The sequence below is a fragment of the Notothenia rossii genome (genome assembly GCF_949606895.1).
Source record: "Notothenia rossii genome assembly, chromosome: 2".
Lineage (NCBI taxonomy): Eukaryota > Metazoa > Chordata > Actinopteri > Perciformes > Nototheniidae > Notothenia > Notothenia rossii.
The window spans coordinates 36,953,186-36,971,846 of record NC_136904.1 but is presented as its reverse complement, the minus strand read 5'-3'; the positions used below and the strand labels follow the sequence as shown (position 1 = coordinate 36,971,846).

Here is an 18,661-nt window from a genome sequence, read left to right as displayed (position 1 = left end):
TTCAAAGGATAGATGTAGAGATAGGCCTGGTTTTGTTATGCTTATTTCTTTTGTTTGGCACAATCTCCTTTGTCTCCTCTCTTCACACAAAGAGTATTTCTGTTTAATTTCTGTTCAGTTAGGTTTACAAGTAATTAACCTTTTGGCAACCTTTATGTTGACTCCCTCATTTTTATTGGTTGTTGTGTGTTATTGTCTCCAGGTCCCCTAGACCTTAGTGGGGACGTAAAAATGGAAAAGATGGACGGTGATAGATAGTTAATCCAATCACATGCCAATAATTTGTGGAACGTGCCTCCCCAAACAGTTTCCAATTATGACTTTTTAGATTTCTCTGTGTAACAAGGCATCTGGCGTGTCAGGGTAGTGGACTTGGCAGGATAAGACCATTCAGATTTAACCTAATGTTCTGCTTGTCATCCAGCAGGAGCCTTTTGTCACCAAATTGTGGGGGTAAGCTCAACATAAGAAGGAAACATTACATGATTCTGTCAAGTATTGATATGCAGGTGGACATACAGCCGAGGAACACGCTGCAATGGAACAAGTATTAAAGAGTGATGCAAAATGACCGAATATCAAAAAAGGCATTCATGGGCCCTTTCTCATTTCATCAAATCCCCCTCCTCGACTCCTCGACCCTCCGGTAGTGACCCGGAAATGAATTTCAGCACGCCATGTTGAAGGACATATAATTTCTCTAAATGCACTTCGAGGACCGAGGATCGAGCGTCGAGGAGGCTCTCTGGAGGAGCTATAACCGAGGATACACTGATGGGTCCTCGACGGTCCTCCACGGCTCCTTCGCGGATGCATTTCCGGGAACAGAGATGTTTCAAAGAGTCGTGACGCACGGCCGGACTTATCTCAGCCAATCACAGCTCTGCATGCATCCCCTGGATATTATTTTATTAACTGCTTTCATCGCGACACGATGTTTACAGTGAGAGCAGCTGTAAGGTCCGTGCAGAAAGCAGAGCAGTGTGTATAATATATATATCACTCAGTATAACAGGCCCACTCTCTTTATTTGCTATAGTTTAGTAGATATCTACAAACAAAGAGTCGATATTTTTCTAAAACCATTTAGTGCTTCACATAATAAAATACACAACGGCTGTAGCCTGATTATATGCTTTAGGAGCTGTATGTGCGTGTTGTACAGTGCGTAGATGCGGCGGACAGACGGGTCTCAGTTGGTTTGGTGTCCTCTGCTTACTTTTAATACTTGTAAATAAAACTTTTGGCCCGTAATTTCAATTCCCCATTGTAGCGACCAGAGAGAGGAGAGGGGGGGGAATATATCCAGTCTCTGATAGTGTTACGTTATTATGAGAGTGCTCTGTTTGATTCTGAAATTGTATATATTTATATAAATATATACATGTATATGTGTGTGTCTAAGTGTGTGTGTGTGTCCGCATCTGTAGCCTGTTATTGTCTCATTATACCGCACTGTGAAGGAATTAAAAGTAAATATATAAGTCGTCATGAACACATCTGTCCATCAGACAGAGGGCTGCTGTGCCTCCTGTCATCATTGATGGACGTCTCTTTAAAATGACCGCTCAGAGGAGAGGAGTTCTCATTTCTCTAACCGCCTGCTGCTTCCCCTCCTCTCTCCTCGGCTCCCCTCCTCGGCTCCTCCGCTCGCATCTCCTGTGGGCGGGACTAAGTCTCGAGGATAGGAGTCGAGGATAGGAGTCGAGGAGGGGAGTTAGAGAAATGAGAAAGGGCCATGGACTTTTTTTTAAATAAGAAAACCGAAAAAAGGGGAAAATTAGACAGCAGGAGAGTCGGGAGGAGGAGGGGCAGAGGAGAAGAACACAGGTTGAGCAGAGTAGTGGCGGACCGCAGCAAAGGGACCACAGGCAAGCTCTAGACTGCTCAACCACCGTGTGTATATGTGAGAGTCTGTAATGAAAACAGCGCCTAAGGTTGCTGAAAATTTGGCAACATAACGACACTAGCCACATTTACCACGGCCAACTGTATACCAAGAAATGCCCTTAAACACACAAACACAAACACACACACACACACGCACACGCACACGCACACGCACGCGCACGCACGCTTACTATGCAGGGCAGGGCTGTGTGTTGCAGAGATGGGAGCCCAGTGTTGGTCTGGTGTGGGGATTGCACATGGTGGAGTTGACCTGAACCTTCTGGTCCTGCAGACAGATGGCCTTGTTCGAGATACGACCTGACGGAAAAAAACACGGAGAGTAGAGAGTTGTAAATCTTGCATAAAATCTGACAACTTTGGGATTTGAGCCTAAAATATAGAAAACTTAAAAGTTCAGTTTTGACTCTGTCATGGATCAAAAGTCTGTTAAGTCAGTGTGTCTGTGTGCAGCCTCTTGAGAGAGTAAAGCTACAGGAAACACAGTCAGAAAATGCACAGACACACATGCACGCACACACATGCACATGCACACAGACACACACATTGAGCAGGGCCTTGTCTTAAGTCTTCTGGGACTGACAAAGTTTAAACTTCTCGGTTGACAAAGGTGCTTTTCATCATCCTATAAACAAAACAATATCTCATTTACACAAACACAACATATACAAACATACGAACACATTCTTACTCAAGTACACCCTTGAATAAGCAGGTATTTCTAATGCTTTTTTAATGTCGATTGACTATTTGCTAGGCGACGCCCCCTTCATTTGCTGTTAACTGTTACATTTGTCACACAGACCATAAGGAGTCTACAATGTTAAATTAAATGTAGAGATTCTAAAAATGTTTGACAGTTTTCTTAATTTAGATAAAATAATAATCCTTGTTTTACATTATTACGTATTCAGCTAAATGAAGACAATTGTGCTTGTATATACTTTATAGTACAATATAAAGATAAAAAAAGTGATGCCACTTTCTAACGGCCAAGGTTTGTAACAGCCTTTGAGCTGTAGTCTCCGGCAAAGAGTCAGCAACAATTTTGAAACCGTACACCTTATAATTTCAATCAAGTTACGGTTGCTAAGCAATTAAAGGAAAACTGGTGTTAAAAGGGGAAAACTCTCTATTCATGAACCCGAAACAATGTCACACACTTCTAGATTCATCCTTAAAACACACATGTACAGGTCTAGTGTACAAACAAACACACACAGTCTCACCTCCAGCACAGGGAGCAGAGCAGTCGGAGCGCACCAGGCCCCAGTTGTAGTCGGGTTTCCTCTCAGTGCGCGGCAGGGTGTACTCCCACACCACACCCGGGTTCTTTCCCTGCAGGAGGATCTGTCAGGCAAGAGCAGTCAGTCAGAAAGGTGTCACACGTGTAAATATAGTTATATAGAAAGCACACTGAGCATCAACACCCAGTTCAAATCTTTATATTAAACACGTTTCCTTCCCATTGTTCAAGGGGTTCAAACTAGCAACCTTTGTACAACATGAAACGGGGGTACTAGCAGAATATAAAGTAGGAAATCGCAATATGTACATCAAGTGAAATAAATATAGTTAATTTATAACTATATTTAGTTTTTTTATTTCATTTTTTATTTTGTAAAACAATTGATAGTTACGTATGTAACTACGGTTCTACGAATCCTGGATGACCGCCAGAGGCGATGCATAGCACTGAATATCTTCTGTCTCGCGCATGCGCAGGTCGAATATTTATTAGACCTCGTATGACCCCGGAAGGCATAAGTTCCGGTGTTGTCAACGAGTTCAGTCCTATGGAATCTTCTAGCGGGAACACGAGATTCCGAGTGACCAAGAACTCTGGCGGTCATCCAGGATTCATAGAACCGTAGTTACATACATGACTATTGTTCTATTTCATCCTTACTGACCGCCAGAGGCGGTGCTTAGCACTGGATGACTTATATCAACAGAGTCACAAGGAAGTCTGAATACTTACCCTATAGGGATGGCCTAGGCGGACTCTGCAGGAGGACCACACCCAGCGGGTGAGGGGCGGCAACATTCACTCTGTAGTATCTGGCGAATGTGCTCGGGGATGCCCATGTGGCCGCGGCATATATGTCCTCCAGGGTCACACCTCTCAAGGTCGCCCATGACGTGGAGACACTCCTGGTAGAGTGGCACTTTACTCTGGGTGGCAAGGGACGGTAGGCAGACTGACATATGCCTGCGGTAATCTGGACATAAGCTCTAAGGGCCCGCACCGGGCATAGGAGTCTTGACCTCTCTCCCCCTTCTCCTGATGGGGGGTCAAACCTTGCCAGCTGGATAGGCCAATTAAAATGAGAGCGTGCCAGCACCTTAGGGAGGAACGCTGTATTCGGCCATTCGTGACACCTGAGCCATCTGAGTTCCACCTCAGGCATGAGCTGTTCACGGACAAGGCCTGAAGCTGGCTTACACGCTTTGCTGAGGTGATGGCAAGAAGGAAAGCAGTCTTAGCTGAGAGCCACCTCAGTTCTGCCTGTGACAAGGGTTCAAAGGGAGGCGAGCATAGGGCATCCAGCACCAAAGGCAGGTACCATGTAGGAGCCCTTGGGATGTTCGGGGGGCGAAGCCTCAGAGCTCCCCTACCAGCCTATGGCTCCCCACTTTGTTGTTGTCAACCCTTGCGTGTTGAGCTGATGTAGCAGCCACATACACCCTGACGGTAGCGGGACACCGGCCGTTGTCCAGGAGGGACTGCAGGGACTCAAGGATTGTATGCACCGAGCAATGTACTGGGCCCTCATTTCGCCCTTGGCACCAGTCAGAAAACAGTTTACACCTGTTTTCGTACTGCCTACGAGTAAATGGTGCCCCTGCATTGAGACAGGCTCTATGCAGTCGCTCAGCAGCGGGTCGGGCCCTCCAGTGGCCAGACCCACAGCTGGAGGCAGCAGGAGTCGGGGTGCCACATCAGATCCTCCAGCTGAAAAAAGAGGTCCTTCCTGTTGGGGAGACGCCAAGGCCTCCCGCAGCAGAGTCTGTGCAGCATGGAGAACCAAGTCCTGGCTGGCCAAAAGGGGGCCACCAGAAGAAGCCTGTGGCCCTGATGAATCACACTAAGGAGTGTTGGTAGGATCAGAGGAAGGGGTGGAAAGGCATAGAGAAGACACCATGGCCATGAATGAGCCAGGGCGTCCTGACCCAAAGGGCTGGTCTTCTCCTTTGGCTGGTCAAGGGGGCAGTGGATCGACATCTTCGAAGCAAAGAGATCTACCTCTGCCCTGCCGAAGAGACCCCAGATGCCGGTCACCACCTCTGGATGAAGCCGCTACTCCCCCGGTGGAGGCTTGTGACGGGAGAGGAAGTCGGCGACTTGGTTCTGCTCTCCGGGCAGATACATTGACTGTAGGCTGGCCAGGCAAGGAGCTGCCAAGGTCAGAGTCTGGGACACCTCTAGCAAGGGTGCAGATTTGGTGCCCCCCTGGTGCTTTATGTGATACACTGTTGTAGTGTTGTCCGAGCGGACAAGCACATGCCTCCCCCCTCAAGTATGCTAGGTGCACAGCTCGTAGCTCTAGCACGTTGATGTGTTCTGTGCAGTCCTGAACAGACCACTGCCCACAAGCTGTCCTGTTTTGCCACACCGCACCCCGCTGCGAGTGGCTGGCATCCGTCGTAACGGTCTCTCTGCGGAAAGGGACGGAGCCCATGGCCACGCCCCTTGACATATACGACCTCTCCCTCCATGTGACACCCTGATTTTTCTGTGCCTATGCAACTTGGGGTCTAAGTGGAGGCCGTTCAGCCATCTCTGCAGGGGCAGAGAAAAATAATATATGCCAGAGAACTGCCCCTTTTGAAGAGGGGAAGAAGCTGGAGGATGTCGTCCAGGCCCGCATAGTGACTGTGTCCAGAGCCACACCAATGAAGGTTAGGCTCTGAGAGGGGTTCAGACAACTCTTCTCCATGTTCACCTTGAGGCCTAGCCGGCCGACATGAGAGAGAAGGAGAGCCGTGTCCTGGGTCGACTGCAACCGGGATGGTGCAACAATCAACCAGTCGTCTAACTATGGCAGAATCTTCATACTCTGAGACTGCAGGGGCGAGAGGGCTGCCGCGAAACACCTGGTGAACACCCTTGGGGAGAGGGAGATTCCGAATGGGCGCACCCTGAACTGGAAATGACAGCCTCTGAAGCCAAAGTGAAGAAACTGCCTGTGATGAGGCACAATAGGCACATGAAAATAAGCGTCCTTCAAGTCTACGGACGTGAACCATTCCCCCCTGGCAACGGTACGAAGAACTTCCGCTGTACTCAGCATATGGAAAGGTAAAATCTGTAGGAACTTGTTGAGTCCCCTCAAATCGAGGATAGGGCGAAGTCCACCGCCTTTCTTCCTTACCAGGAAGTAAGTCGAGTAGGAGCCCCCGGGCTGTGAGATGGGGTCCACAGGCTTGATTGCACCCTTGGCAAGGAGTACTGACAGCTCCTGGTTTAGGGCGACTTCTTTTGCCGAGTCGCTTATGGTTGTCATTTTGACCCGGCTGAAGGCTGGGGGCCGGTGTCGGAACTGAAGCTTGTACCCTTGGGTTAAGGTGAAAACCACCCAGGGGTCTGAAGCTTGAGCTACCCAGTAGTTGAGCTGCTGCTGGGAGAAATAACCGACAGCCGGCCCCAGACCCTCAGTAACTTGCCCCCCGGCCTGGAGGCTCTGGGGGGGCGACGGTTAGGCACCGGACGCCGAGGCTGCCTTGGGGGCGAGTTAACAGGAAAACGGTTAGCGGGCCGGCCCCCTCGTGGGACGCTGAGGCCCATGGTGGGCACAATGGTGAGCCGGCGAGAGCACTCAGCTGACTTTAAATAACCGGGCCAGGAAACAATATATGCAGTGGAGGGGAGTGAGCACAATAGTAGTTAGCGTGAGTGTGAGCGCTCTGCTAACTGGGGTGAGAAAAATTAAGTCAGTTAACGGTATATACTGTATGCCGTGATAGGAGAGCGGGGATACTCTCTCCACTAGTGCTGTATCAAGTTAGCTTTGAGCGAGAGCACTCAGCTAACTGGAGGATGGAACAGGAACCAATTGTGCGCCATGAAAGGGGAAAGAAGACACTCTCTTCACAAGCGCCGTAACGAGTTAGCTTTGAGCGAGAGCACTCAGCTAACTGGAGAATGGAACAGGAACCAATTGTGTGCCTTGAGAGGGGAGCGAAGACACTCTCTTCACTAGCGTCGTAACAAGTTTAGCTTTGAGCGAGAGCACTCAGCTAACTGGAGGATGGAACAGGTAAGGAACCAAATGTGTGTAGTGAGATGGGAGCGAAGAAGCTCTCTTCACTAGTGCAGTAACAAGTTTAGCTTGAGCGAGAGTACTCGGCTAACTTGGACACAATTATCTATTAGCTTGAGAATAGATAGCACAATCAACAATAAATGGCAGCGATCTCACCGACTGACGTGCAGGAGCGTCCGCTCTTTACCGGTCCGGAGCACCTGGGAGTCCGAGCGTAAACACCGCGGTCCCCTCCATTGGGAGGGCGACAGCTCGTCGCAGCCTTTGGAGGGCGAGCGTTCTAGCACGCAGCTCCGATCGAGACGATCACAAGGCTACATGTAGCGATGAGCTAGAATCAACGTTTTCAATAAGCTAGCTTGGCTTCTACTCATAAAGTAGTAACCTGTGCAGCGAGAAGATGAAAAAGGACTGAACTTGTTGACAACACTGGAACTTATGCCTTCCGGGGTCATACGAGGTCAAACGTTACTTTGTTGATATAAATATTCGACCTGCGCATGCGCGAGACAGAAGATATTCAGTGCTAAGAACTGCCTCTGGCGGTCAGTAATGCAGCGTCCACACGGCGGCGTGCGTTGAAGCTTGCCGGTGGGCGTGTCTGGAGCGTGATCAACAACCAATCACATTAATCTCCCGCCCTGGACACACAAGCATGCGGTTTGATTGGTTAGAGCTTGTACTGGCATATGATTTGATTGGCTGACACTTCCGTAGAAGCTTCAAAAGTTGAATATTGCTCAACTTTTGAAGCGAGCAACGCAACCACAATGCAGTTCGGCAAAGCGTGACGTCACCCCATTCAAAGTGAAGGGGCAGAAGCGTTGAAGCTTCAACGCGTGCCGCCGTGTGGACGGGCTGTAAGGATGAAATAGAACTCCTTGTGTATTGACTTCCTGTGTTTCCCCGCCATTTGTGATTGTCTGCCCCGCCCTGATTCTATCCACCTATGTATAATTACCTTGCTGCCCTTGTGTTTTTACCTGCCATCTCCAGCTGTGTCTTGTCAATGAGATTTGTTATGTTTGCATATACAGTGGGTGTTTCTCAAGGTCAAGGAAGGATCCTTCAGAGCCACTATTTCAAGGATGCTACGTCATCGATTCCCGTCAAAGGACTGTGCCAATGTACAGGATCCTTGGAATTCTACCGAGGACTCAGACTCGGCGTCATGGGCGGCCCCCCATCCAGGATTTGGGCCGCTGTTTTAATCAGGGCTGAATAAAACATTTTACATTATTATGTTTATTGTTGTTATTTGTTAGGCTTTGTCCTAATATTTATTTTTGTATTAGACTATGTTGAAAGATTAATTTAATATCATTTTGTTATTTTGCTAGGAAATTCTGAATGAAATTCTGCGCGCGAGATTGGTTTTTCGCTGGGTTGAGTCGTGTGTTTTTTTTTTGGTGAGATGCGGTACAGCAGCCTGTCAGTTTACTCTTGCTAGGTTAGTTTGGCTATTATCATTTATATTTATCTGCAACAATGGATATCAGGAAGTGGTTAACGAACAAAAATAGTTCACAAAAGGAATATGGCGACTCAGCGCCAGATGCAGGCACATTAGAAGACATCAGTTACGTTACCAACGAGCTAGCAAGCCAGCCAGGGACAAGGGAGGCTGGTAATCAATTATATTTTGAAGAGAAATGGACTCTCAAGCCCTCTCTCACACACTCCTGCTCCGTGCGCAAGCAGACCGCTGCACTCGCTCACTCCACCTCTCCACCCTGTGTGCGCTCAAGTTTGACTGCAAGCTTGCCCATGTTGGCCAAGCGTTACAAATGTGCCACAAAACCAACCAATGGATGTATAATAAGACCGTCAACACAGCCTTATGGCAACCTAAAACCCCTCTCTTTCCATTCCAGTGTCGGGGTGGGCCCGCCCTGGTAAATCAAATGCCCGCCCACAGATTTATGTCTGCCGCCCGGAGAAGCACCAGAGAAGCGGACTATTACCCCTCAATTCCACCGGGTCTGTCTGCGTCGCGTCACGGCTGCGTCGCAGTTTTGGTCCGGCCTCCTCCGGTGTCATACCCTACCGGGCGCGTTTCAGAAGTATTTCAGAAGTGGAGCGTCTTGCCTGCCGGCTCGCAGTTTTTGTTGATTTGGGCATATTTCCTCGACAGGCTACTTTGTACAGACAAAGTTCATAATAATTGTGATATTCCAGTCATAAACGACATGAATCAAAGATGTGTTGCTGTATTTTAGTGGTAAATGCATTCATCATCATAATTATTCTATATATATATAATTTACACAGCGCCTGTAAACCGGAGGAGAACGCTGGCATTTCTAACCCTAACCCTAACCCTCCTACTTGAAAGACTACGGATGGATAGGGTCTGCAAAATTTGTATATTTTGGGAATGAGCCGGATGCTCTGACCGTTCCACTTCCTGTACGGTGCCTCTGCAACACCTTACGTCGCGTCGAAAAATAGACTTAAATCCTATTTCGAGCGGAGCCCAGCGCAGAGACGCTTCTGGGACGCTTCTGAGCCGTAACGCGGCACGTCTGGTGGAATAGCACCCATTCACTAGAGTGGCCTCGAGAAATGTGAACGTTGCGGTGTGTAACGGTGTGTAACGGTGTGTAACGGTGTGTTCCGGCGGTAACGCTGCGGCGCAGCCGTAACGCGGCCGTAATCTAGGGTTAGGTGTGAATGAGGCCTAAGAGCGTTTTGCACCTAAATAAATAATTAAAATGAACCTTGTTTTGACTTTGCCGCTTTTGTTGATAGTTGTGGTTTATGCTACCAATATGCACCAATATGTGTAAAACAGTTTGCAGACATCAAGTATGATATATGAATATAAATGTTATTATTGATTGGTGATTGTGATTTTATGATTTTCTTATGGCTGCTTATCCTCCAGGACTTTTTCAAGGCTGCAAACAGAAGGAGGATGTTTTATGTTAGTTTAGTGGTTCTGTCCTGGAGAGATGATCATTTTACAGAATACAGTTACTCAAGTACATCTTTGATCTTCGCAAATCAGATATGAGTCTTCAAACAAATCGCGCTCAATTTAAGGCGGGGCCTCTCATATGACGCACACCTGCACACTTGCTAGCCTGTTCCATTCTTCGTTCTCCGAATGCTAGGAAGGATTCTTGCCTAGCCTCTGAAGTACCTGACTCGGAAGACACGTCCTACAAAGGAAGCGTCCTCGACATTGAGAAATGCCCAGTATGCCTGTCTCTGCAAATGTTCCCTTTTAGTCAGTCATCAATGTTCCTTAGTGTGGTCATGCCTTGTTTCCTGTCTGTGGTTGTTCCATGGATAATTCCTAGTGTTCCCCAGTTGATTTGCTTCCTGTTTGTTGCTTGTATTTTTCCAGTTTTTGGAGCTTTCCAGCTTAACTTTAGCCTTGCCTTCAGTTGTACAGTATATACCTGCCTTGTTTGGACCTCAAGGTGAAATCTTCGAAGATGCCGTAAGAACAGTCCAAGATATTTGACAGTTAAAATGTAAATCTTTACATTTGAGAGGCTGGAAACAGCATATATTTACTGACTGACAAACATGAAATATCTTCCCCCTCACACAGTATAATGTATATCTTCTTCTATTGCTCTGAGCCAATACGTAATAAATAAATCCCAGTATTTATGGAACTTCAAGAATCTATAAAGTAGTCCTATATTGTGCAGTGTAAGGAGAGCAGATATGAATGTTCCATCTGTTGTGGATCCCTCTGCAAAAAGTTTAAAGGTAAGACAACGTGGCAGAATAATTCCACCATTTATGTCCAACTGAGCTGTTACCCACTAATCAGAAGGCTCCAAAAACATTTGAGACTCTTGTCCAAACTGGCTGACCACAGTATTATAAGGTCATTTTGTTTGGACAGGACAGTGCACATATTAGTAACAATTTCCATTTTCCGTCGTGAGTAAGCGCTTTTTTTAATACCACATTCTTTTTTACTGGCTGGTGATTCTAAGTTACCTTTTTCTGTAAGGGAGATTTATTTGTACATGGAAGTCAAGCAGAGACTGACGGATGAATGAAAGCAGACATACCCATTACAAGAGAAGCATCAGGCTATTATTAAAGCTAACTGGTGAGGATTCACTGCCATGGTGAATAATTTAGTTTGAGGCACATTTACATACATAGTCAGCTCATAGTGCGTCATTTTAAACCATTTCAAGACACTGCCTTGGACTGTGTTCAATGTTTCTCTTTTACAGGCCAACTTGGTTTAGTTTAGGTTGGGTGGGTATTAATCCTTAATCCATTTGGCAAATTGTTTTAAATCCAACCCTCAGCAGCCAATGCCTGAAAAACGTGTCAAGTCTATCTAATAATGAGCTTTGACAAGTGTATTTTCTTTGGGGTATAACTTTAAGTATGAGGAATCTACCATCAACTATCCAGTTTAGACAGCCAAGCACCTCCTGGATTAGATCCATGTTCAACAGTCCCGGGGTGCATCCACTGACTGGACCAATCACCTTCTGAGCATGCTAACTGTTCCATGTGTACACTCGGCCCAAATCCAGACAGGAGGCAAAGGGAGGTATGAGTATATGTGGAGAGGAGCAAGGAGCTGTCTGTTGTCAGACAAACAAATCTACAAAGGTTGGTACTCTGTATACTGACTTATGATCAGCTAGAAGAACAGACAGGCACATTCAGGTGAATACTATATCCCACAAAATAATGGGAAGGAATGTCAAAATTGTATCCCCTTTTCTGTTATTACCCGGTCAAATTTGAACACAAAGACATGTTTTTAGGTTCAGTGTGACTTAACTTGCAGTCGGTATCATTATCTCGATAAACGCTAATATATTTTTGGCTTATCAATGTGCTTATTATAAATGAGCAAATACTAGATTGCTAATATAGATAGACCAATACACTATCTTATACTTATTTGTCAGTGTCAAAGTAACTCAGTGAAAGACAGTTTGGAACTTCTGTTGGCCAATTTTTGTATGTTTCCAATTTGTCCAAATGTCATAAAAACAGACTTACTAGACCATTTTTGGTTGTCAGACAAAGCTCAGCCAAAGCTTCAGTTTAAACACTGGATATTGTTCTGCACTTATGAGAGAAGTATATCTGGCTCTTTATCCAAGTGCAGAGATATTATGCTTGGATTTTGATCACAATACAAAGCATTGTTAATAGTTGATTATTTTCCAATGAAGAACCATTATATATTATCATCAGTTACTACTAGCAACCAGATTCTGATATTTTCAGAGATTATTACTTTTACCGACTCTCTTATAAACAAATATAAGTGTTAACCAGGTAAACTACAATTGTAATTAGTCCTAAAATTCACAAAGGTTCTGTTTGTGGTTTGTGCATTTATTTAGACCTTTCAGATTGTTATCGGAGTGTTTGAGTTTAACACTTGCTGTCTCAAGGACGTCTTATCTAAAATGTTGAAACGATGGCACTGGCGGCTTTTAAACTGCATAAGATCTGGCTTCACTTTAACACCCAAGCCTCCTCTGCTAATGCTACCCACCCAAATCCATTGCCGTGAAACAACTACCACCACTAACCACACCAGGATGTTGTGCCTATCCAAGTAAACCAACACTAACCAAAAACCCTTCCCAAACAACATCCACTCATGTAAACCAGCTGCTATAAAAAACATTTTGCAGGATTTCTTTTTAAATGTCTTTAGTAGATAACCTCAACATATCTGAAGCCTTGAAGCTTTCTAAATAGCTGATATATCTTCCCTAAACCATCCACAATGTTGAACACGCCCAACCAACCACAGAGTTAGGGTTGTCAAAGATATTTTAAGACTTATCCAAACCTGAATCATCTCCAGTCTGGGATCACTGCCGCCAAAGCTCATCCCCTGGCTGTTATTATTTATTTGGGTGTTTAGCTTCCAAAGAGAAATATAAATAAATAAAACCAAAATCCCCCAACCTCCTACAAATCAGTCCGAATAGCAACAATGAATGCATGCTTGCTCCCACTTCGTCAACAGAATGAACAGAACCCTTGTGAACTCTCCGGTAGTCAAAGCAAACCAACCACGGCAGTATAATACTGACTGATATTTGTCACAACACATATAAATCTACCAAAGCTCTACAGCCAATAAATCCATGAGCCTTATCTGGATTGACAGCACAAACTAAAATTAATTGCATTTAGAGAACGAGTGCAACAGTCATCACTCAGTCAATACGTTTTATGCAATATAAAAACTGAATTTTAACAGAATCAGAACATTGTTGGTGCCCATCTACAAATGCACCAGTGATATGGTGAGGGAAGGTGCCTGTGCAAAACAAAGCAAACAATAAACTAGTTTGCACAACCTGATTTTGGCTAGACAATTAGTATTACTTGTCCAGGCCCAGAGTTGCAAAAAAGTGAACGAAGTTAAAACAATGAATATTCCAAGACTCACTGTCTGTCAGTTAATATAACAAAGATGCATTATAAGAAGCATAAAATACCCTTAAAAAATGCCGATAAAGATAATCAATTACTCATTTGACCGAGTGATTTTGTTTTTGGGGTCTAAATATGAGAAATGTTCAACAATGGCATCTTTTGGCTCCCTCTGTTTTATTTCATTTGGCTACTTCTTTTTACTGTTCTGTTAGTCGATAAAAAAAACACATATATTGAAAGAGTTCACGTTGCGTGATTGATGCTAGTCCATCTTCCTACAGTACAACATCGTACCACAGAATGTCTTGGCTTTCACAACCTAACCGCCATGCCACTCATCACGTCAGATGAGACGATGATGAATTAGAATGTGGCAGACTCAGATATCTATCTCACTTGTGGATCCAAAATGATTTGCCCTGGACTGGCATGACCTCGCCTCGCCATGCCACAAGAATGTAAATTCAGGGGGAATAATACCACTTGGTGTCCGTGGAGACCTCAGCCATATGTTCCTCCTGCTCTTGTTAGTTACTTCTTTCCTCTTTCCTTCCTCCCCCCTACCAGTTGAGCAGCTGTAGAGATAAGAACACCGTGTCACAGTTTGCGCTCACACTCCTCAACATTTATTTTCTTTGAGCGTTTCAAGCTGAGTAAGGGTCTGTAAGTGATCGGTGTGCAGACCCTCCCCCATTTACTTTCTCCATGTTTTTTTCCGTGACAGCGGAAAGTTAAGTAGAATGTGTGAAACAGATGATCAGTAGTGGAAAAAAACAAAACACGCTTTCCTTCATTTGGCTCTTTTCATTTGCAGTTAAAGTCCCCGTGCCCTGACCTTAACTTCTCACATCCAAAGAGTTCAATTGCAGAATTCTTAATCTTTTAATCTCTCTATCCTTCTCTCTCTCCTTTTTGTAATTACAGGACATACTTATAGAGATTATGCCTGTGTCATATGTGCATCCGCAGCAGATGTATGACCGAGACACAGACAGGCATGTGGAGCCTGTCAGACTTAGCAAAGACTCTGCTTTAAGGAATATTTGGCGTTAATACAACCTAGGTTCTGGCTTATTGTTACATTACATTACATGTTACTTGTTAGACGCTTTTATCCAAAGCGACTTACATACTCAATACTGTGGACAATCCCCACAGGAGCAATTTGTGGTGAAGTGTCTTGCCCAGGGACACAACAACATGCTGACTGCAGTGGGGTTTGAACCTGTGACCCCCTGATCCGAGCACCAACGCACAACCCACTGCACCACATGCCTCCATTCTTCTGATGACACTAGACTCAGTGGTGGGGATGCAATGCTAATCCTCCCATACGTTTAAAATGCAAGAAATGGACTGAAGGTCAAATTGATTTTAAGAAAACTTGCCTTATTATTCAAACCACTTTATTCGAAAAGTATGTACAGCTACTGTATGTGCTGTGCTTAGACAAAGTGTTTCTTTGAGATACTACTCACCACATTACGATTCTGTCTTGAGCATGTTAGCATGCTACTATTCGCCAATCAGTATTACCCAGCCAAGTGCTGTTACTTGTTTCATCATGAACCTAAAAGATCTGAGAAGCATAATTGTTTGCAGATAGCTAATCCATATACTTTAAATATATTTATCAACATATATATAAAGTCATTGGATCTCCAAAGTCATTAGTGTTCATCGTCTCTACAAAAGGATGTGGCTTACATGCTGTTTCCTTCCAGCCTACTGGCATTTACACTTGTAAAGCTGGAGAATATTTAAAGGACACATGTCATGCTTTTCCGGTTATTACCCGTCCCCTTGTGTGTTATGAAGGTTTTTATGCATGTAAATGGTCTGCAGAGTCAAAACCCTCAAAGTACACCCTGTAGCGAGTAAAACTCTAAAACAGAAAATACCTCCCCAAAACGCCTCGTTGGTGAAATGTCATTGTCCATTGTTTACTTCCTGGTTGCTGTGTCGTAGAAGCACCCACTAGCCGGATTGGCCGCAATTGGGCCAATCCGTGGAGCAGTTACGTTACGTCCGCGGAGCCGTTACGTTAAGGCCCCGCTGATTGGTCCAAATTGACCAATCCACACACACACTCAGTGCAGGCAGCTCTGCTGATCTCTCCTCCATGGCTGCAGGCTGATAACAGACAGTTGGGATCGCGGCAAAATTCTCTCTGCAGACCCATTCTCACAGCGTTTACCAACCTATAAACCTTTTTCTTACTCAATATCAAGCCACACTTATTGTTTTTATTTCGGCTGTGACTTTGTGTGTGTTCAGGTTGAGTTTGGCTGTGTTTTGCTGTGTATCGCTAAACAAGGAAATCACACCTCCACGGTGCTCAGCGCGATTCACAACATCCCGACCAATCGGAGCACACTGGGCTCACAGGGGGGGGGGGGGCAAGAGCTGCAACGAGCCGTTGAGTGGAGAGAGTGAATACAGCTGAATACACATACTTTACAGAGATGCTGTATGCGAAGCGAATGTGAGTTTGAAAATTGCACAGTATAAATCTATTTTAGTATACCTCAACAATGGAATTATGATCAGTGGAAATGGCCATGACATGGGACCTTTAAAATTAGAGTTCTGTTGTTTGAGAAAAATGAAACATCCCTATGTATGACCATGCTAAGTGAAAGCAAGATTGTGGTATTGCAGAATTGTTTGCAAAGTTGGTCAGAAATAATCCTAAAATCTATCTTGCAACTAAGATGTATTTTAAGTTGCTGGTCTGTATTCCCGCAATAATTCCTCTTGCAGAAGGAAACAACAATGGCTTTCCAACAACTACAGCAGCTACTCCTCTATACTGCCCACAAACAGTACAGCCTCTTTACTAAAATAGCTACTGAAACACTCAGACATTTCCTGATGGCCAAACAAGTAACCAGCCAAGCACTTTGGAAGTAGCACACTGGTATTCCTTCTGGATTCACAGGATACTCATTCCTGCTTTAACCTCAGGACTTCAGTAGCCTAAGGGACTGAGGGTAGAGCAGCTTTTACATGACTAACAGGGAGCAGGGGGGGGGGGAAGTCTACTCATCACCTGGTTCCCACTTCTGTTTCCATGCCTAGGGTTCAGAGTTCAGGGGAAATAAATGCTTTCGCTAACAAAGTTATGTGAGGAGAACATCCCACACGTCCCACCACCGTTCACTTAAGCCTACAGACTCGTACGGATAATGACTCAGCCACTTGTCCAATATTAATCTTGCTCTCGGGAGGATACGCCTGTCCAGCATCACATTCTGCTGCTTCAGGACGGGTAAAGACTCACCCTCCCCTCTTAGGTTTCTGACACACCATTGATTACAAACTTGGGTCCCACAATAAAAAAAAGTAATAAATCACCTCCCATACTTTACAGAACATCTCACTCCAGAAAGCTGATTTTGTACGTTTCATCCGTGCCTCTGAAGGGCAGTTGACTTATTCGCTCTATTAGCCACGAATCCCATGGCTGCAACAAAGCACTTTTGAGATCAGTGGCCGTGGGGGCCACATCATGGCTTTGAGTGTGTGTACATGGACCAACACGTGACTGAGTTACACTGGAGCCAGCAGTACCAATACACTGTACGGCATATAAACACGGGGCAGGCTTCTGCCATGTGAGACTGCTGAATGGTGAAAGTGGCACAAAGGCTGATTTAGACTAATTAAGCCACATGGACCTTTCTTTTATGTCTGAATTATTGCTTATAACCCATATCAAATCTCTTACCATTACTCTTCAAATTATCAAACTACTTTCCGAATGGAATGATTTTCCTAGTTTCTAAGATCTATATCTTTCCACTGCTTCTGGGCATCTTAAAGGTCCCATGTCATGCTTTTCTGGTTATTACCCGTCCCCTTGTATGTAAACGGTCTGCAGAGTCAAAACCCTCAAAGTACACCCTATAGCGAGTAAAACTGTAACACAGAAAATACCTCCCCAAAACGCCTCGTTGGAGATATGTCACTGTCCATTGATTCTTCCGGGTAACTCATGATGTCATGCGTTTCCCGGAACCAAATGGACCAATCCATGGAGCCGTTAGGTTACGTCCGCGGAGCCGTTACGTTAAGCCCCCGCTGATTGGTCCAAATTGACCAATCCACGGACTTCCTCACACACACACTCAGTGCATGCAGCTCTGCTGATCTCTCCTCCCTGGCTGCAGGCTGATAACAGACAGTTGGGATCGCAGCGAAATTCTCTCTGCAGACCCATTCTCACAGCGTTTATCAACCTTTTTCTTACTCAATATCAAGCCACACTTATTGTTTTTACTTCGGCTGTGACTTTGTGTGTGCTCAGGGTGAGTTTGGCTGTGTTTCGCTGTCGCTAAACAAGGAAACAACACCTCCACGGAGCTTAGCGCGATTCACAACGTCACAGGGAGGGTGGGGGCTGGAGCTATTGGAGCTACAACGAGCCGTTAAAGGCAGAGAGTGAAATTCAGTGAATACACGTAGTTTACAGAGATGCTGTATGAGAAACCAAAGTGATTTTGGAAAATTGCAAAATATAAATCTATTCTATTAGACCTCAACAATGGAATTATGATCAGTGGAAATGGCCATGAAATGGGACCTTTAATTTTCTCATCTTAAAGGGGCCCTATTATGCTCATTTTCAGGCAGGGAGGGAGGAGTGTGTGGGAGATAACTCAACCAGATGAGGGCTGTATCTATGTTTTGTCAGTGTATGTAATGCTGTTTTATAATGTTGTATTTGTCTCAATAAGACCTATGGTAAAATTAGATGCTACATCTCAATGGGCTAACCTTATAATAAATTAAAATATGTGTCTCTAAAATGTCTGCTGCCACGCACAATGGAGAATAGCACTGAAATATTTAAACTGTGTTCAGACAGAATGGAAAGTGGATTTTAAAAGCAGCGGGATTGCATATCAGGAGATTGGCCCATGGTGACATGGATTGAGGGGAAGAGGTGATTATTGAGCTTTCTGTCTTAAACTCACTTTTACAGTTTGTGCCCGGAGAACCAACCCTTTAAACTGGCTTTGATTTGAACTAATTCTAGGTATCCCTTCAACCTATTTGTGTCTACTACCTTTAACTGTTCA

The 18,661-nt window shown here is 45.0% G+C and overlaps 1 protein-coding gene across 4 annotated transcripts in view; it reads right to left on the bottom strand.

Moving 5' to 3' along the window:
* Positions 1 to 18,661, bottom strand: part of adamts18 (ADAM metallopeptidase with thrombospondin type 1 motif, 18) — a 170,365-nt gene that overhangs the window by 23,362 nt on the left and 128,342 nt on the right. For 3 of the 4 annotated variants that reach the window (XM_079664757.1, XM_079664759.1, XM_079664758.1), the window contains exons 17-18: positions 3,138 to 3,258; positions 2,082 to 2,208 (exon numbers count right to left, since the gene is read on the bottom strand). In XM_079664757.1, the coding sequence (XP_079520883.1) occupies positions 2,082 to 2,208; positions 3,138 to 3,258 (248 nt within the window). Of the gene's footprint in view, positions 1 to 2,075; positions 2,209 to 3,137; positions 3,259 to 18,661 lie in introns of all 4 variants that reach the window. The other variant, XM_079664760.1, reaches the window with a different exon arrangement.